Here is a 22027-nt window from a genome sequence, read left to right on the forward strand (position 1 = left end):
CTCTTATTGGGCACTCTGTGTGAGTGCTATCATTCGCAGTGCCCATCTGGAGGACTCAGGACCCTGGTGGTGATACCTGGTAGCAGTTTCGGATGACCTTACTTCTGTGGAGCCGGGATGGTGATCTGGGTGCAATCTGATCTGGGATCTGATGATCGTTTTATGGCCTGGTGACGCAGGATTACATATTGCGTATGTTAAACGCACATCTGGTGAGTGCGTTTTTCACCTATTTGTGTGGTTCACACTTATCATCACACCTTGGATCAGGACGTCCACTCACCTGGAATCAGGATCTCTCCATGATCCGCACTATTACATTGAACTTTTGTATTTATAGATCACCATCAGAGTGATATCACGCATGTGTATATATTGTGTGTATAAACTGTGTTCTATTATTTAGCGCTGCACCATTCTATTTGATATATACGGTCTAAAAAATCCCCACAGTCAACCTCCTGGTAAGAAAATGCAGGAGGAGAATGTATCCAATAATATTTCCAGATATAAAAACAAGACAAAATTTACTATAACTTTAAAAAACCTAAATCCCAATAACAAAAAGCTACAAGTCCTATTAAAGGACAGATTACCTTTAGGATAAAAATATATATATATATACACACACACACACACACACACACACACACACACACACACATATATACACACACATATACACACACACACACACACACACACACACACACACACACACACACACACACACTTACTCCCTGTCCCTCTCAGGGACAGGAAGAGAGATTAAATCTTTCAATGAGGATACAGACAGCAGAAAAACACTCACAGTGGCTCTAACACCACGACATACTAGCCAAATTTAAAAAATTTAATTTATTGACCAACTAGTAACAGAGTAAGTTACAGGTGGAAATTAGGGCATACTCCCAATAGTAGTAGGCACAGAGCAATGGCCTCAGACAGTGCCCGCAATTCACAAGTTCTTTCAGCCCAGGAGACAATAGACGTAGCCGAGATTGTTATAGTAAACTGTATCTTTCCAGTTTCTTGCCATGCTGTGATATGGAATCTGATATGGAATTGCTGACAGGTCCACTGGAAAGTAGGTAGCAGCAAACAGTGAGCAGCAAGATGGCTGACCTGAGGTTTCTGGGACCAGTATAGAGCGCAAGCGGTTGGAAGTGACGTCATGCTGCCTCCGTTTGTTAGTATGAGTTGTATGAAGGTTGAATGTTCGTAACTTGGGGAATGCCTATATTCATGTTCTGATGTCAACCCAAAATTTGGGATTTTCTTTTATTTTCACTTTTGATGATCATGGTAAACAGGACAATGGAGAGAGTGAGTCTCCTTAATGGGCACAGACACCAACAAAAACTGACAGGTGTTTTAATCCCTCTCCAGTCTATCCAAAACTAAAGAAAAAAGTTTTGCCTTTACTTGCATTACACTTTAAGTCAAAGGAAAAAATTAAAAAAATAAAAACAACAGGTTGTACTTTTTAATAAGGAATTTGAGGGTGTGCAACACTGGCTAATTCTGAAGATTGCACAAGCCTGTGTGGTCTTCAATAGTCTCAGTGGGAAGCAGGCAATGTAAGCCGTTCTTCCTCAGTGATTGACAGACAGTCATTGATTTGGTCACCGGCAGTGAGATGTTGATATATTTCACCCACACAGCCTCTATGCAACAACAAAAGATTCCCAACAAAAACTCTAGGCTGCACTCACGGGAACTATAGTACTCTCCTGAAAAGGTGGCCAAAGCATTTTCTATGAAAATCAGTTTAGATGGATTTTCCTCTGAGGCACATAAAAACATAAATTACTGAAACCACATATAAAGCACTTGTCAATCTGAATTGCACAGCTTGGCCATTCTTTTCAAGAGTTGGGGAAAAGAAGCAAGTGTCACCAAACGGTACCTATATCTATATCAAATGGTTAGAAATTTCCAATAACTAAACCACAAAATGAATATATGACAATACAACAGGGGCAATCATTTCCTTAGAGGTTTTAAAATATTTTATTTTAGACTGACACACCTGTGAAAAAGGTTTTTGTACAAAGCCATTAAAAGAAGAAGTAGGGTCAAAGCTCTTCTGGCCATACTTCTCCTGTGGGTCCTGTGCACTTAGTTCTGCACTCCTGTGACCCAGATTCAGACTAAGGCTTCATTCACACTTGTGCGACTTTACACTCTCTGGCACTAAGTTTCATCAAAGTAGTGCAGGCACCTTTTCAAAGATACTGTGGCTTTAAGTTGCACCGATCTGAATGGGTGCCACTGAAAGCAATGGGCTGCAACTTGTCATGCAACTTTATGTGTCAAATGTTGCATGACAAGTCGCACAAGTGTGAATGGCGCTTAAACCCCACTGTCGGATAACATCACAGAGATGGTGCAGGCTCTGCAGGGGCCCTGCCAATATCAGAACCCACCCAGATTCCTGAATGTCAGCTGGCTTAGCTTCTCAGCGAGCCGCTGACAGCCTGCGTCAGCCACTCCATCGTCTCTCACAGTCCAGTGCTCGAGTGAGCACTGGAAGAGCAGAGCAGAAAAGCAATGACTGACAGTCACTATACTGTGCTTAGAGCAGGCCCAAAAGCTGAGTGATCACCAGTCTGTGATTGCTCAGTCCTGATTGTTGTGCCGTCGGGAGCCACCTTTAGCATGTCCATTGGTGAGTATGAATGTTTGTTACTTTTGAATCCCACACTCCTCTTTTAATACCGCTTTCATAGAAGTGATGGTGTCAGTATATATTGCTGCCTACCAATCCTCAGAGGTGATAACTGCATTTCTTTCCTGTTTTTAGACTTTATTTCCACCTGGTGATCTGGCCTGTAACACCCTTCCCATCTTAGGGTGTCTCCACTCTGGATGGTGGAGCAACGGAGACACCCATGGACAGCAGTATTGTCAATCTGGGGAAAAGGGAGTGTAAAATGCACCTGGCAAATTTAGATGAATTTGACACAGCAACAGTTCCTTTTGGGATAAAGATTTTACCTAAATTGATAAAATAATCATTTTATTTATTTATTTCAGGTACTTGTATAGCGCCATTGATTTACATAGTGCTTTACATATATATTGTACATTCACATCAGTCCCTAACCCTCAAGGGGTGTACAATCTAAGGTCCCTAACTTACATTCATACATACACATACTAGGGTCAATTTAGACAGGATCCAATTAACCTACCAGCATGTCTTTGGAGTATGGGAGGAAACCGGAGAACCTGGAGGAAACCCACAGGGAGAACATGCAAACTCCAGGCAGGTGGTGCCGTGGCTGGGATTTGAACCAAAAACCCTAGTACTGCCAGGGCGAAGTGCTAACCATTTAACCACTGTGTGTTTGTCTCAAATGTATAACTGCCATTTTTGCTGGACAGCTTGGTATGTTAAAGGAAGTTGAAAAAAATAACAGATTTACTGGCCAATCACCTGTTGAAAATAAAGGGACCAAAAGCGTAATAGAAAATGAATGCAGTCACCATGTCCAAGGACCGGTAAGCTGCAATATATTACATTACATTTTGTTTTAATACCGCTTTAAGTGACAAAACTCAGAAAAACAGGTCTTGTAGGAAAATTAAGAATGCAAAGCTGGTGTTGAGCTTTTACAGACCACAAAACCCCTCCCCCAAACAACTGCCACCATCAATTGATGCAAGAACCTGTTATGGCTCTAATTAGATCTCACAATCCCAATATTTGAAAAGAACAAGGAAAGCAGTGGAAAAAAATGCTGGGAACTCTCATGCAATACAGGAAACAAGGAAATCTTTCACAGCAGCTTCTAAATATTGAACTATCAGTTTAGGGTGGAATGTCCCTTTAAATAGTAAACCGTAAGGCAATAAAAATAAACAATAATTGGAAGCACATTAGAATTAGAATATACTAATTGTTTCAAGAGGATGAAAGAAAACCCATAAAAGATATAGGGCTGTCCCTTTCCATCATGAAACAAACCTCTGATCTGGAACATAAGGTGATTTACAGTAAGCTAATTAGCTACATGTCAGCATTGTCCAAAACAACCATAAATAAGGCACAAAAAGTATGAACCTGCAGAACAAACACAGCTGCCATAGCTGTGATTAGGGGAATAATAAAGCCAGGCCTCAGGTACACTAATCTCCAGTGCAGAATAGACGCCAATTAAAGAGGTGTAAAGGATCCAGCAATTGATTAGGTGTGCAGGGTAACAAAGCAATGAAGTCCTGTTAATTTGTCAGTATTTCTACATAGCTGATAGAACTGCTACTTTCCCACCATTGAGTGACAACTGGAACATGATGAGCTAGAAACAATTTTACTTATAAGAGGAACAGTTTTCATTACTGTACATAGAAAAAATGTTCATATTGGCAATGTAAAACATCTACTGCATGCTCCCAACACATAGTATCCGACAATTCGGCATGACTTAACCACTGGCCTACCGGGCACTTTTACCTCCTTCGTGCCCAGGCCAATTTTCAGCTTTCACTGTTGTCGCACTTTGAAAGACAATTGTGCAGTCATGCAACATTGTACCCATATGAAAATTGTTATCATTCTTTTCAAATAGAGCTTTCGTTTGGTGGTATTTAATTGCCACTGAGGTTTTTTTTCTTTTAACTATAAACAAAAAAAAAGCAAAACATTTGAAAAAAAAAACAAAACAGTTTTTCTTTGTTTCTATTATAAAATTTTGCAAACAGGTAATTTTTCTCCTTCACTGTTGTGCGTTGATGAGGCTGCACTGATAGGCAGCACTGATGGGCACTGATGAGGTGGCACGGATAGGCACTGATAGGCTGCACTGGTGGGCATTGATGAGAAAGCACTGATGCTGCAGCTCTGATATGCAGCAATGACAGTCACTGATAGGCGGCGCTGACTGATGGCACTGATAGGCGCAACTGATGGGCACGGATCGGTGCCCTGATGATTAGTGCCAATCTGCTCTGTGACAGCTGCCAGTTATCGGCAGTACTTTCCTCACGCTGTGACAGCTGCCAGTTATCGGCAGTACTTTTCTCACGATGTGACAGCGTGAGTAAAGTGCAGCCAATAACCGGAAACTGTATTTACTCCGTGATCTGCTGTGTCATTGGACACAGCTGACCATGTGGTAAAAGGCTGCTGTGATTTGGCCTTTACCTCATCGTGTGATCAGCTGTGTCCATAGGGTGCACGCTGCTGGGGGTGCGGGAGGGCGCATTCTGAGAGGATATCGTATGACACCCTCACAGAACTGGACAACCACGCTGTAGCCGTCGTTTGCTTATAGCACGGTTGTGAAGTGGCTAACACAGATAAATCGATACAATTTAGTCCATGATCATCTGTGTCCGTAGGACACCCTATATGACGCCCTCCCAGAACTGGCCAACCGTGCTGTAGCTGTCATTTAGCTATAGCACGTTAGTAAGTGGGTAAAGCATAACTTTGAGTTTAATGTCCCCTTAAATGGTTTGTTTGGGCCAAGTTGGCCCAAAACAAACTATTTACTGCACTAATGGGTGCACTTGCTGAGCACCCTGTATTAACTGTATGTACATGTAGTACACAGCGCTGTGTTCTGGAACTGGTACAAGAACTTCCTGTCCCATTCCACGTAGAATACGAAACTTCCTGACTGGCTGAGGCAGAGAGGTGGGCAGCTGACATCACAATCTCTGCCACAGAGCAGCCTTTGTATGGATTCATAGAATACAGCAAGGCCCAAACAAACTAGTCAAAGGGCCATTAAATGTGGAGTTAGGCTTTAAGTAACATCTTTCTTGACAAAACTAATATGTTAATGCATAAAAGAGATCTCTACACACTACTTCACACACTACACAGATGCTTTGGGTTGTGCACAGAAAGGAGGGAATCTCAGCAAGAGACATCAAAGCAATTGCTATCCCTGTTTAGGCACTGGAAATGAACCAGAGCATATTTCGGAGACCCAGATGAGTGCAACAGATAAACATTGTACATGTTTATCTATTGCCTGCTGGGAACTGTTGTGCTTTCTTCAAGGGTCCCAAATTTGCTGGGAAACTTTTTTTTAATCAATCACTGGCCAGTGGTATAAAACTGGGACTATTATAACAAGTTAGGACTGCTTCTGTACACTGTTGGTAGGTAAATGTAGATCAGTTCTATTAATTACTGTTAATCAGAATACTGCAGGTGTTTAAACATATCTCTCAGAGTAATGTTATGGTCTTATCGAATTGTTCGTAGAAGTACACTCGCTAATCCTTTCTTTTTAGGCTATGCTTGGCCTAAAATAACTCAAGTAAGTCATATGTGCTGGGTGGGTAAGGTGTGTCATCATCATGGGCAGAAGAATCGTAAAACAATGCAGTGGCTCCTCTGGTGGTAGCACTACACCACTATCAAGGCAGTTCACAACATCATGAGGTGGTGTGCGTAGAAAAAAAAAATGGCATGCAGGACTTCTTCAGCAAAGGATGGTGCTTTGGTCCAAACAAAAAGAGAAGAAAAAAAAAGTTATAGTGCGATCAGTTAGGGAGGCTGAGTGCGATACAGATCACCCATTATTAGCTATTCTAAAAAAAAATTGAGATTTAAAGTCCTTTGAATCTTGCAGCTCTCTGACCTACGTAAAAATGATAACTAAAAGCAATAAAAAAGAAAACCTTGGAAATTTTTTTTTAAAACATTCAGTTTTCCTAGGATCCTATAGTACAACTCCGCAACATCACTTTCACCTTGGGGAGAGCATTAGAAACCACAGTGAGCACTTTTTTTCACTTAAGTTTTTTTTCATTGGGTGGCTGGGAGGTTGCAAGATAAGCAGACATTTTCATGCAAGGTCCACTTTAATACGATAATACATGCAAAAAGCATATAAAATGTGAAAATCACATTTGCACACAGTCACTTTTAGAGGCATCATGTGTTTTTGTTTTTTACTGCTTAAAAACGGCCCTCCATGTTATCCTATGTGTCCATGCACACATAGACTTTTAGGAGCTTTTAGTAGCAATAGTGTTTACCAGCAGGAGAATTTAAAAAAAACAAAAAAAACAAAAAAAAACAAAAAAAAAACAGGGCCAGTGCATTCAGGAGCAGCAGCGTTTTGGCAGAAAAAAAGTTTGATGAGGCTGGGCGCGTTTAGCGCTTGAGCGTAATTCATTTCAATGGCCAGAATAAATTATTATTCTGGCCAATGAAATGAATTAACTCCCAAGCACTTGACATTTGTAAAAACGCCTAAATGCTTGTAAAAGTGTTAAACACTTTGACAAACTTCAGGGTTTTTTCTGCCAAAACGCTGAGCATTTGCATGAGGCCTAAAAGCGGTTTCAAAGAAAGTACTTACATAAACATGCAAAACATAGTTGCACAGAAAACATGCTAAACTCTCCCTTTAAGTCCTGGTGAAGTAGTGTCTATCATACTTTAACATTCTTCAAATAATTGCAAGTATTCTTACTTTAGTTTAAAAAATATATATACATGAAGAATAGGTGTGTCTTTTAATGATTTTAAAAAATTCTGCACAATGTCAGGATACAAATCTAAAAATGTAATCCACTCCATGTGTCTGAATAATGAAGCAATATATATTAAACACATATTACATAACCAAGATGAAGTGTTCGAGGGTAAAAAAACATCAACAATTATCTGTAGTATTGATCCAGGAACTATATAAAAGACAGCTACTAAACAGGCTATTTCATCATATGACATGCTAATAGTAAAGTGGACAGAATACAATATCTCACTTTACAGTCCCTTCATTTCAGCACAAACATCATATATGGTTTATTTGTTAAAGTAAAGCCAATGTCAATAGTTCTAGCTATCCGCAACATTGAATGGAAGTTTTCTATGCACCAACAGCCTTCTAAGGCCTGCACATGGTCAGCTTTATGTGCAATGTAATGTGTACAGCATACTTCTGCAAGGCAGTTGTAAATCTCAAGGCATACCTTGAGCAGCTGTGCTCAAGCCTTTAAAGAATACTTTAGTTACAGTAGAAAGATGTTAAAGTCATCTATGAGGAAATAAAAAAATCCTCGCTTGCAGTGGGACTGCCTCTGCACTGCAATAGTAAATACTTGTTTATGTCTAGGGGGCTGCAAAAAACAGTTTCACTTACCCGATCCTCTATTCCCCAGCAACCTGAGGCTCTCCTCTACTTCCCACATCCTGGCAGTGGACTGTTGTCCACCATCCTCGTGTCCAATGCAATGCAATGGGCTCTGCTTTGGAATTGATATGTCAGAGGCCTGCGACTGCTGGAGCATAGGGGAGAAGAGGCTGCGGGAATTGGTCTAGTAATACAGATGGAGCCTGCAGGAGCAGAGAATCAGGTAAATAAAAACCTTTTGTGGCTCCCAAGACCTAAGAGAACATTTAGCCCTTGCAGTTTGAGAGGGAAGATTATTCCCATTTGCTCAAGTTCAGTTTTAAACATAGAACTTAAAGTGGCCTTGGGTTTGAAACAAACCTAAAGCCAGCAACAGGCTGTGGTCCCTCCAGCTTCAACATCCTACATTGTAGAAAGCACAGGGCACTGTGGGGACAGCTGTTACTGGAAGCACCCAAAAGGCAAGAAAACAGCATTTTTTTAACTTTTGTTTTTTAGGTTGTTCTGTTTAGTTTTGACCCTATAGTGACAGGATGACTGTTGCTTTCCAAAAAAAAGGCCAAAACTTACCGCCTGACAGAAGATACTTAAAGCATAAGTAAAGGATAAACTTTTTTTTTTTTTCCCCGTTTTGGACAGAGTGGAGAGGGATTATTTGTTTCATTGCTATCTGTGCCCCAGTTTAAGGAGATCCATCATCTCTATTTGTCCTGTTTAGTGTTATCATTGAAAGTAAAAGAAAATCCCAAATTTTGGGTTGTCCCTGTTTGCATTTGTGAATTTAACTTAACATGAACATGTGCTTTTCCTACGTTTGCATTTGCTTTAATGGCAGCCCCCTTCAGCAGCTTATACTTGCCGTCCAACAAACAGGTTCACTTTAAGTGGAGCTCAGCGCACACTACATGAAGGTTTGAAATTTATTGAGAACTATGTTTAACAGAAATTATTTGAGGGAAGATAACACATTCAAAATAGCTCATCTTTTGCGCATCAATTACCTAAAGAGATCCATCAAATAGTATAACATCCTACCTCTACTACCGACTTTAAATCCAATCGAAAGTTAAAATCTCCAAAGACAAAGTAAGGAACTTTTTCATATCGATGATCAGTAATACTGGAAAAAAAAACAAAAATCAATACATTAATGACAATAATGCCACAGTTTACTACAAAAGGAACTCAATGAGCAGTAAATGCTAAAGCTGGACATAGATGGTTCGAATCTTAGCAGGTTCAGCAGGGACTATCTATGGGCAGGCCGATTGTACCCAAGTCACTCCATCGATCGACTTGAGTACAACCAGCATGTTGAATTTCTACATGCGATTATTTCCAGGGGCTATAGCTGCTAGTAATAATCACTGTGTTCTCCCAGCAGGGACAGCTCCCTCCGCCCCCATCTGCAGAGAGAACAAAACAGCTCTGCGGGAGGGATTCAGTGTTAATCAAGTGATTTTCTTTCCTGCAACCATGCCTTTCCTGCCTAAAGGTTTTCAGTATCTGAACCTAAACAATGAATTTGCATTCTACCCTGGGTACCAGTGGAGTCATGTCATGACTGTACAAACAAACATTATAGTTGCTTTCATTACATGATATGTAGATTTTGTTTTAGCTATATGTGTAAAAAAAGACCTGTATGTACATACTCCTACATATTGTAAAATCGTACTTCCATATATACTTTGTAATTATATATGTACACAACAGCAGACATATTAGCCTATTGTCATTACATAGACAGCTGCTTTTCAGTGCTACATTTTCTGTACTGCTCTTTTGCACAATGCAAGTCCATGATACAATTCAATTGAATTCACTGAAAAGAATATACTGCCTATGTGGCTGGCATCTTAGCTCAAAAGCCATTAACCGTTAACCAGAGGTCCCCATAAAGGCTAATCTATACAACTATATAATTACCAGTAAAGGGTTCTTATATAAGCAATCAAAAAATAAGCAAAATTCACATTAAACACTTTAAAGTGATTGTAAAGGCTGAAGGTTTTTTACCTTCATGCATTCTATGCATAAAGGTAAAAAACCTTTTGTGTGCAGCAGCTCCCCCAGCCCCCGCAATACTTACCTGAGCCTCGTCGTGATCCAGCGATGTAAATGACAGCCTCAGCTGCCCCGGATTTCTGCCTCCTCATTGGCTGAGACAGCAAGTGGGAGCCATTGGCTCCCGCTGCTGTTAATCAAAGCCAGTCAGCCAATTAGAGTGGTCGGGGCCAAGCCGCAGCTCCGTGTGTGAATGGACACACGGAGCAGCGGGTGCCCCCACAGCAAGCTGCTTGCTGTGGGGGCACCCGACAGACAGGAGGAGCCAGGAGAGCCTGTGGAGGACCCAAGAAGAGGAGGATCCAGGCTGCTCTGTGCAAAACCAGTGCACACAGCAGGTAAGTACAGATATGTTTATTTTACCAAAAAAAAGAAAAAAAAAAACTTTTAGAAATCGCTTTAATGTAAACACCATCAGAACCTCTCAAAAAGCTTTCGTTAATTGCATCTTAAATATAGAAATGCAAAAACTACTTGCAGGAGATTAAATACAGGACAGAAGGAGGTGAAATGCAGCTGTTAATGAATTACAAATGATGTCAGGAGCATCTCAAACTGATGCCCAAAGCCTGTTGACACAGGCCCCAATAATAACTCATAATACGCACTTTTATTTTATTTTTTTCCCTTTAGGTCAAGAGCATGCACACTCGTATACTATATATTGGAATGCCATCTAAGTATTATATGACCATGTCACCACTTTGGTACCGATTCTTGGCCTATGCAGCTATAAATTGCTGGTGTGCCATGATCAACAGTAGCTGCATTACATAGCACAGGTACACAGTGAAGATGGTGACTTTGTAGCTAGCTTCAAATGCTTCTGAAATTCAATTGCTCAGTAAACAATCTATAAAGGTTTGGAAATGTTGTGCAACAGACTTTATTGACTGCAACAAAATCTCTTGTGTGATATAGCTTGTAGAACTCAAAGATGGTCACAGTAAAAAAACAAAACAAAAAAAAAACAAACACAAATGACATGTACTTCTCGAAGTGGACTCTGTGGCAATCATCAAATATTAGCACAGTTCTTTCTAAACTTTCTCTGCCTGCTTCTTACCACAATTCACAACACATTCACTTTAAACAAAGCCATGTTGGTCTTTGCCAATTTCAGTAATTCATTTTGATTTTTGGCATTGCTCAAGGTCATTTACAGCTAACATAAAAATAATGAATGTTAGTGAAGTTGCAGAAAGGCGTGACAGATGGCTTTTTAAATAAATTGATTTTTCAAGGAAGGTATGTGCAGCTAATTTTTCCCCAAAGTCATTTTTTTCTGAATTGACACTTCTTGCCAAAGAACTGCTACTTACAGCTTGTTAACTAAATGGATATCACAAGTCAGGAATGATGGAGTCAAAAGATACCGGGCCAGACACAAAAAGAAATCAGTTAATTAAACCTCAATTACATTACTTTTACACATTTAAGGATTTCATAAAAATGATTAGTTTCACCTCATTTATGAGGACCACACTTTGCCCTGAAGGCAAAGACAGGCAGCCATAAGTGCTTTGGCTGCTGGTTGGGAACTGTGATATAGTTTAGCTTTCTGGTCAAATCCCTCTGGTCCCCTGCGGAGTTTTGTAAAAGACATTTTGCTAGTGAAAAGTGAACCGTGAAATCACAGCACCGAAAAAATTGCACCTCTGACGAGAAGGGGCAACTAGCCCTGAACCTCACGGGGGTGCAAGGCTCTAGACAAAGGCAAGATACACCATGGTCCACCTAGGCAAAAGCCAGGTGTGGACTTCACTCCTTAGGGACCAACTGAGGTTGGTCCAAGTACTTGGTGAAGGGCTCTCCCGGAGAGAGACCCCTCGGGATGGGGAGAGGCAAAAGACCTGAAGGTCACAGAACCTCCCACCAACATCAGGGCAGGACCCCGATAACCTGCACCTTCTGTGTTTGTGCAAAAACATAAAACACACACATGCAGTGTGCTTTGTGATAAAATAATGAAAAGCCTCAATTAAAAAAAAAGGTGCCATGTGTAATACACAGGGGGCCTTTCAAATGGTATAAAATTGTCCTGGTTGGCCAAAAGGACTGCCCAAGAGGCACATTGCAAGGAAAGCATTAAGTGATGTGACCTATTGCCAGTGAAGTAACACCATGGTGTGCAACCCAAAGGGTTTTCCTGGCACCCCTGAAATGCCACCATCGGGGGCCTCCGAGCCCCAGGTCAGAAAAATGCAGTCCTATTCAAATTAGAAAGGCATTAGAACTTGGACAGAGTCCTGCCTTTAATCGAAGACAAGCCTGTTGGACCAGGCCAGATTCAATCTGGGAGGAATGAGACATTTCCAGCTGCATACATCTATTTTAGGCCATTTGGCCTTCATCAGTGCAGCGTATGTAAAGCATGGTTTCTAGGGATTAGCACTTGACACCCACTGAGAACCATAATGGTTATGGTGAGAAAGGGCTAAATCAATCAAAAAGTCCTCCATCTGAATCAGTATGCAGTAAAAACTTCTTAGAGCAGATAATATTCTTCTCTCATTCCATCACCCATACCCCAAAAATTAGGAGACTAATCTTCTCTTCAGGACAGTGGGCACAACTATACAAATCATTGCTTACACTGCATCAGCAAGATGCACATCCACAACCACTGGTGTATAGTGTAGATATAGTTTAATGTTACAGAGCCATTTATTCCAATCTGCATACAGCTATTATAGGCAATTTGGCCATCATCAGTGCAGCATATTTAAAACATGGCTTCTATGGAATTATGACTTGACCCAACGACACACTAGAACCATAGAGGTTATGGCAAGAAGGGAATAAATCAAGAGTGTGCATGTCCATGACTCCATATAAGCCATGGCTTCCTTACCCTGCACTGATAGCCAAAAAAGCCTGAAACAGTAGAATGCAGTTAGGAATAAATGGCTTTATAATATTAGGCTATATCTGCACTGTATGCTAGTGGTTCTGGGTCCATTTGGCTAATGGAATGTATAGGAAATGAGTTGTATGGCTCCTCCCACTGTTTTAAGATGAGGAATAATCCTCTTATTTTTGGGACATGGGATGGAATGAGACATATGTATGCCCTCTGTTCTTGGAGAGCTGTACTGTACCACTAGACATTTCATGAAAGACTGAAAAGACTGAATGAGTCAGGTTATAATAGACTTTTGTCCATTTGTAGACTGCATAAGATATTTAAGTAAGGCACAACAAAATATTCTCAAGATACAATACCTTTACCTAATCAACCATCTTTTAGACGAGTAACTTGGAAGCCAATAAGGGATCACTGATTGAAGAGCAAACCAGGAATTTCCTTAATCAGCTATAATTCTACCCACACAACCCTGGAAAAGTGGGCACACTGTTCCAGGGCAGCCTAGTTTTAGAGATCAAGATGGGGACTGAGGAAACTATAGAAACTGCATAAATGCATAAGGAATGTCATTGGCAACTATTTATTAAATTTTTTCTCTTAATTGTTTATCAGGAGGAGGAGCCAGTCATAAACATGGCCATATTGCAGAAGAGTAAACCCAGTAAACCACCATGGCTAAGTCTATATTTATTCCAATAATCCTCAGTTATTGTAAACATAAAAAAAAAAAAAAAAAAAAGTACAGCCAGGACATTGGATCATCTCCGATTGGCTGCTTGTAGCCTGATGGGCCAATCCAACATGGTTTTTCATATACAGAGAGTTCTGCAATCAAGATGACACAATAGCCAGAATTTTACAGTTAAGATCAGGAAAGATAGACTTGTTATAGACCAAATAAATAAACAATGCTATGATAAATTAAAATGGCTTACTCTGTTTTGCAGCTTTATTGCTGCAGCTAGGAATTTTATAAATGTTATCACATGAAGAAGTCATAAGTTGTCCCTGTGAGGACATCCATTGGCGAACAGTACAAGGGATATATCATTACAATATGCAGCAGGATAGCATGATTCATTCCACAAAGGGTGAGCAGGAGGTTAACTAGTAACAACGTTAGCTGTATATACAATATCATAATACATCAAGCACTGTGCTGAAACAGGGAAATGAAACTTTTATGCTTATTTTAAAAGGGACCATTTCACAAAAATAAAGTGGGCATTTTAATGAAAGGTCCTGAAAATCAAAAAGAATAAAAATTTGGATAACTGCTGTTGTTTCATGAGGGCTCCAAATATGTAGACACATAAGGGGCATATTTATAAAGCAGTAAATATCACATTCACCCTTTACTGGTTGTTGATCTTTCGCTGTATCTTAAATATGCATCAGGAATAATTACGTAAACTGAATGTCACATTCATTGCTTTATGTGCTTAAGAACATGTCTTTAAGTCTCCACAAAAGGTAATTAAAGTTGTTGTAAAATTTTTTTTTTGTGTATATATAACTTGCGAGCCAAAATCAAACAGTGTACCTCTATGGATCGCCAACATTTAAACACAACTCAAACTGTGCAAACAAATTATTTATCTATAAATGTTGCGCTCCCTACTACCACAATATCAAATATATAGAATTTCAACTGTGAAAACAAAACATTAACTCAAAGGTAAATGTACCAAATAAAGTGACAGTGATTTGAAATCAAAAACTGTATATGTGATTCAAGACAGAATAATAATCAAAATAATAGCCCCATCAATTATTAGTCCAATAATAGTGATATAGTGATCAGAAATCATAAATTAGTGACTTTCCGTGAATCCTTCAACCAATTCAGATGTGCGCTCACCTCCTTCTATGCCTATAAAATAGGCTATAAACACTTGTGGTTCACATATCCTGGAACCTGCCAAAATGGTTGCAGTGTAGGATGGATGTAGGGTACTTCCTATGAATGACAGTGATTTCCCCTTGTGTGCTGGATATCCCTGCAGGGATTACTCCCTCCTTCAGCTGCTAAAGATCACTTGCTTACTCCTTAATTGTTCCTCAGTATCAAAGAGAAATTGAAGACATAGTGCTTTATCCTTAAAACAACTTTCCTTTATTCCCAAAATCTCATATAATGCACTCACATTTAAAATATCATAAAACAGCTTTGTATCAGATCAGATCACAACCCCCTGATGAAGCCACGTGACCTATGGCGTAACGCGTAGGGGTGGGGCTACGATGTCACTCGGCACCAGAGAGAGCAGTCGGCAGATGGCAAGTACATGCTTTGGCGGCTGACACAGGCTTAAATGATACAAAGCGGTTTTATGATATTTTAAATGTGAGTACATTATATGAGATTTTGGGAATAAAGGAAAGTTGTTTTAAGGATACAGCACTATGTCTTCAATTTCTCTTTGATACTGAGGAACGATTAAGGAGTAAGCAAGTGATCTTTAGCAGCTGAAGGAGGGAGTAATCCCTGCAGGGATATCCAGCACACAAGGGGAAAGCACTGTCATTCATAGGAAGTACCCTACATCCATCCTACACTGCAACCATTTTGGCAGGTTCCAGGATATGTGAACCACAAGTGTTTATAGTCTATTTTATAGGCATAGAAGGAGGTGAGCGCACATCTGAATTGGTTGAAGGATTCACGGAAAGTCACTAATTGATGATTTCTGATCACTATATCACTATTATTGGACTATTAATTGATTGATGGGACTATTATTTTGATTATTATTCTGTCTTGAATCACATATACACTTTTTGATTTCAAATCACTGTCACTTTATTTGGTACATTTACCTTTGAATTAATGTTTTGTTTTCACAGTTGAAATTATATATATTTGATATTGTGGTAGTAGGGAGCGCAACATTTATAGATATATATAAAGTTGTTGTAAAGGCACAAGGTTTTTTTACCTTCATGCATTCTATGCATGAGGGTAATAAACCTTCTGTGTGCATCAGGCCCCCCCCACCGCCTCCCCCAATTACTTAACTGAGCCCAATCACGGTCCAGTGATGCACAGGAGAGCCTCGGCTGTCTGGAAAGTCTTCCTCCTCATTGGCTGAGACAGCAGTGGGAGTCATTGGCTCCCGCTGCTGTCAATCACAGCCAGTGAGCCAATGAGGAGAGAGAAGGGTTGGGGCCGAGCAAAGGCTCTGTTTGTGAATGGACACATGGCGCAGTGGGGCTTGGGAGCGAGCCCGCTTGGGTGCCACCATAGCAAGCTGCTTGCTCTTGGTGCACACAGCAGAAGGAAGGGGCCAGGAGTGCCAGCAGGGGATCCGAGGAGGATAGGGGCTGCTCTGTACAAAACCACTGCACAGTGCAGGTAAGTATGACATGATTGTTACTCAATTATTTAAATTGCCTTTAATATCACTATTTAGTAGTATGATTGCAAATGTTAGAAAACATTCAAACTGATGCCAGTTTGTGGAATTTTATAATTTGGTTTGTGAAAGTAGATGTACACAAGTATGAAAAATCATTCAAGACAGATTCTTGCAACTGTATCTGTCAACTATGTCAGGCAGTCTTATTATGTCAGATCCTTTAGAGCTTGCTCACATGAGAGCACTTGTGTTAACGCACTCAAAACACATTTGCCTTGACAAAGTGCTGATGTAGGTTTTTTTTTTTTGTACAGTTATGCACTCACTTGTGTGAGCTGTAGTGAGGTTTTTGTTCCGTGAGTGTGATGGGACCATTTTACTTAAATAAAGCCACGGGTAAGCGACAATCTTTCTTCCTTTTTCTCTTTTCTTCCTGGGTTCCTTCTTCCGATTGTCCATCGCTGCCATGTGGATATTTCTTATTGGTGGAGACGACCAAGAAACAGTGAGGGGATCGCTGCCCAAGAAGATAATGAGCAGGGAAAAATGCCTGGTCCCCAGAGCAGGATATTAGCTTGGTTCATTAAGGAAACTGACTTTGATCAATTACACTGCAGGATGGCTTGGCAAGAGGTGTTTGGAACCAAGAGGAGTGGGATATCTGGCGCACAATGCACTATTAAAATTTTAATTTTTGCCTGGAATTTGGTTTTATAGGGTAGTTGCCCTGGTTCTGGCTGGACTTCATAAAAGTCCCTATAAAAACCATGCAGAATGAAATTTCAGACTTCATTGCTTGCATGGTTGTTCCGGATCAGTGACATGCTAGGTAGTGCAGCAAAGATTATGGCAATGGCTCTAAAGTCATATCCTTTAAAGTGGATTTATTGGTAAAATTACCTGTTGATCTCACTATTCGATCCATTTATTCTACTATTAGATCTATTGATTTTTCACTTCCGTTCTAGGTGACAGCACTGTGAAATCACTTCAGCATTTTCATCCTATATACAGTTTTCTAAAACTGACAGGTAATTTTACATAAACTTCAAGTAAACAAGAAACTAATTAAAGTAAACTTTGGCTAACAGTTTCTTAGAAGCCTATAGAGAAAACTCATCTTTGGTATAATCTTATAAAAAGTGTCTAAGGCATTCCAGTGCACTCTTTCCTTCTCTAGTGGCAGTGGTAGATTTTAAAAAAAAGCTGACCGTTGTAACTTAGCATAAGCTAGTGTAGATCCCAGAAGGATATCAAGATGTGGTGCAAACAAAAGTGTTTTACTTTTTTTTACATTTTACAAATATCTACCCAGTAAATAAAATCACAAGTCACTCTTTCAGTCTTTTTTGCATAACATAAGACATTGCATTGGAGTTACAAATAATAATAATAAAAAAAAATTATATAAAATATATATACTGTATATATTTATTTGGCATTGCACTCCAGTCACATTTTTTAATTAAAAAAAGTCCAAAGAAATGTGTCAAGTCAAGCAGCATTGACTGCATTTCCCGTGTAATACTTTCTCTACATATGCATGGAGCTGGAAAAAAAACACAGATAAATACAAGCAATTTGAAGTGGGAGGCGGATGAGTATAATTCAATGTGACAAGGGGCACACTGATTTAGCTAAACCATTTCTCAGGGCACTTTGTAAGGAGGATCATCTGCATTATTCCCTTAATAGCCATGCCTAATGCAATAGCCTGGAGGGTTTTGTCCCAAGCCAAGGTATCAGCTGCAGGTCAGAAGGTAACATACTGTTTACACGATTATTTCCTAAAGCACTTATCTCGCAGTCGGTGTGAAAGTTGACTTTACTGTTTGTAAGGAGGCCAAAAGAATTGAAGGAATGGGAAAAATTAGCCACACTGAGCTAGAGTTGAATGGCTGATGTGGGAGGTCTAAATCGGCCTCACTGTGGCTCTCAGCAGGGTACCTTATTAGTGGCATCATTGCAGTTCATTCAAGCAAACCACAACAGTGTCACCAACATTCCCACACAAAGACAAAGTTCTTCACACAGTCTATAAACATGCTTCCCCTGGCCAATTCATCCTGCCTTGACATCACTGAAAAAAGATCCTCTCTTGCGTTTTTTTTTTTTCTAAACAAAAAAAATACATCTAAATGGGTTGCATGGGGCATTAGTAGGGGGGGCAGTAGTTGCAAAATTTCATGGGAAGTACAAGATCAGATTACCTTGTGTGTTTAAAAAAAAAATATCAATAATAGTAGATAAACATGGCAAAGTGCAATGAACACAGCGAAATAAAAATCCCTTCTTTGCACAGTTGATGTTTATGGTCATTACCATTGCAGTTTTTCAGTGCCATTTAAAAAATAAATATTTACCAGCAGCCCTTTAAGTTCACATTTTCCCTGCAAAACAGAAATCTGGCTCAGAGAGAATGAACATTTTAAAGGGTGTCTTCCATTTGCAGAGAGCCAATTGTTTTGTGAGGAAACAAGTTTGGACTGGAATGACTTTTAAGAATAACAGAAAAACCATCTAAGGGCAGCAAGAGATTGAAACAAAAATGGAAAGCTTTTACTGAATGTGCAAGTTCCTTGAATATATAAAATAAGCTAGGGTGGAAATTTTTTCCAATTTTCATTTGAATTCTGCAAGTGATAAACTTTACAATCTGCCAACTATCAGGATCTACACCGTCTACAACCCTGTTACTGAGAGAACCAACAAGGATATTTGAAACATTGGACTTTCCATTCTGATTGCATGCTTTTTGTTTGCTTTTTTTTAACTTAAAAACAAAGCTTTTTATTTTTCCCAGCCCAACTAGGTACCCTACAGTGAAGTATAAACCATAGTGCAAGAGAACACATCTGTGCCAACTACGCCTGCTGCAAAGCAAGGAAAAGATAGAGTCTTCTATTTACTGAACTTTACTTCCCAATTAACACAAATGGGTGCGATTATCATTCAGCCTAATCCTTGAATCTTTTGATGTGGAAAGACCTATTTAAATATGAATCTTCCGAGAGTAGCCATGTGCAGGCTGAGAGGACCTCTTTTGCATTCTATCAGTTCATCCAGGGGTAGAGGAGAACATGTATAGTAGGGTACAATGGAAACTTTGCATAGCAGCTAGGTGCAAAGACAGAAGTAAAGCAATACCCCACTGTCCACATTTACAACAAAGAAGACATTCTCTAGTCAGTGTTATTGTCACGTAAAGGTCAGTGAAAGGTGACCGGACAAAGACCGTGTATTGGGAGCGGAAGAGATTAATCTCCCGGTACCTTCTCAGTACCAAACGGCTGCTGACAGGCTGAATTACAAAGAGGGCAGGCTACTGGAAACTGGTATACTTGATGGAATTCATCTCTTATGAACTCTGCAGAAATATTTGCCCAACCAACCAAAAACATTATGTGAAATCAAACTTGCTGGGGCCAACCTCTACACCAGGGTCCCAGAAATGATAATGATCATCAAAAAAAAAAAGCAAGTACAAAGATGATTCTATATTTAGTCTATAGGGCCTAGTCATATAAAGTAAAAAGGTTTACAGTCTCTGCATTTTTTTTTTCTGTTTACCAATTTACAAAAACTCAAGTGATTTTACTACTTCTGCATTATCACATTGGAAACAATTTTCATCATGTTTAACCTTTTTTCCACAGCTACAACCTTACATTATTGTGGACATGGTTCAGCATAGGTACCCTGACCAGTCTGCAGCCATGCAGCCCCATATGCAACAAACTGCGTTGCACTGTGTGTTCTGACATCTATCAGAATTAACTTTTTCAGAAATTTGAACTACAGTAGATCTTCTATTGATTGGACTACAAAGGCCAGGCTTCGCTCCCCTCGTGCATCAATAAGTCTTTGCCGCCCATGACACCACTTTTCCTAACTTGGACCACTTTTGGTCAGTCCAGACAACTGCAGGCCAGGAGCATCCCACAACAGCTGCAACTTATGATTACGATTTAGCCTTTGTCAAAGTTGATCAAATCCTTATGCTTGCCCATTTTTTCTACTTTCAACATATCAACTTCATGGACAACATGTTCACTTGTAGCCTAATATATCCCACCAACTTTCAGATGTCATTGTAACAAGATAATTCATGTTATTCACTTCACCTGACAGTGGTCACAATGGGGAGAGAGAGGGAGGGAGGAAGAGAGAGGGAGGGAGGGAGGAAGAGAGAGGGAGAGAGGGAGGAAGAGAGAGAGAGGGAGGAAGAGAGAGAGAGGGAGGAAGAGAGAGAGGGGGGAAGAGAGAGAGAGGGGGGAAGAGAGAGAGAGGGAGGAAGGAAGAGAGAGAGGGGGGGGAGAGGGGGAGGGAGGGAGGAAGAGAGAGGGAGGGAGGGAGGAAGAGAGAGAGAGGGAGGGAGGGAGGGAGGAAGAGAGAGAGGGAGGGAGGAAGAGAGAGAGAGGGAGGGAGGGAGAAAGAGAGAGAGAGAGGGAGGGAGGGAGGAAGAGAGAGAGAGGGAGGGAGGAAGAGAGAGAGGGGGAGGGAGGGAGGGAGAGAGAGAGGGGGAGGGAGGGAGGGAGAGAGGGGGAGGGAGGGAGGGAGAGAGAGAGGGGGGGAGGGAGGGAGGGAGAGAGAGAGGGGGGAGGGAGGGAGGGAGAGAGAGAGGGGGAGGGAGGGAGGGAGAGAGAGAGGGGGAGGGAGGGAGGGAGAGAGAGGGGGGGAGGGAGGGAGAGAGAGGGGGAGGGAGGGAGAGAGAGGAGGAGGGAGGGAGAGAGAGGAGGAGGGAGGGAGAGAGAGGGGGAGGGAGGGAGGGAGAGGGGGAGGGAGGGAGGGAGGGAGAGGGGGAGGGAGGGAGAGAGAGGGGGAGGGAGGGAGAGAGGGGGAGGGAGGGAGAGAGGGGGAGGGAGAGAGAGGGGGGGAGGGAGAGAGAGGGGGGGAGGGAGGGAGAGAGAGAGGAAGGGAGGGAGGGAGAGGAAGGAAGGGAGGGAGAGGAAGGAAGGGAGGGAGAGGAAGGAAGGGAGGGAGAGGAAGGAAGGGAGGGAGAGGAAGGAAGGGAGGGAGAGGAAAGAAGGGAGGGAGAGGAAGGGAGGGAGAGGAAGGGAGGGAGGGAGGGAGGGAGAGGGAGGGAGGGGGAGGGAGGGAGGGAGAGGGAGGGAGGGGGAGGGAGGGAGGGGGAGGGAGGGGAAGGGAGGGAGGGGGAGGGAGGGGAAGGGAGGGAGGGAGGGAGGGAGGGGAAGGGAGGGAGGGAGGGAGGGAGGGGAAGGGAGGGAGGGGAAGGGAGGGAGGGAGGGGAAGGGAGGGAGGGGGAGGGAGGGAGGGGAAGGGAGGGGGAGGGAGGGAGGGGAAGGGAGGGAGGGGGAGGGAGGGAGGGGAAGGGAGGGAGGGGGAGGGAGGGAGGGGAAGGGAGGGAGGGAGGGGGAGGGAGGGGAAGGGAGGGAGGGAGACATATATATTTTTTTTTTTGACAGTCACTTGATGATCTGTAAGGTATGTGGATGGAAGCCAGGAGCTCCACTTGCTGGCTGGCATTGTAAATATTAAATATTCATAAGAAATATTTCATATTTACCTAAAAAATAATTTTTCAAATGGTACTTTATAAAGATATATAAAACTCTATAGGTTTTAAATATTCATTGCCATTTCATTTTTTCCTTCTGGGAAAAAAA

The 22027-nt window shown here is 41.3% G+C and overlaps 1 protein-coding gene across 2 annotated transcripts in view; it reads right to left on the reverse strand.

The window, feature by feature from the left end:
- Positions 1-22027, reverse strand: part of INPP5A (inositol polyphosphate-5-phosphatase A) — a 569268-nt gene that overhangs the window by 165522 nt on the left and 381719 nt on the right. For both annotated transcript variants that reach the window (XM_089669171.1, XM_089669173.1), the window contains exon 9: positions 9141-9225. In XM_089669171.1, coding sequence (XP_089525297.1) covers positions 9141-9225 — 85 coding nt within the window. The remainder of the gene's footprint in view (positions 1-9140; positions 9226-22027) is intronic.

This window comes from Staurois parvus, unplaced genomic scaffold, assembly GCF_062004578.1.
Source record: "Staurois parvus isolate SC_StPar_1 unplaced genomic scaffold, SC_StPar_1.0 ptg000009l, whole genome shotgun sequence".
In the NCBI taxonomy this organism is placed as follows: Eukaryota; Metazoa; Chordata; class Amphibia; order Anura; family Ranidae; genus Staurois; species Staurois parvus.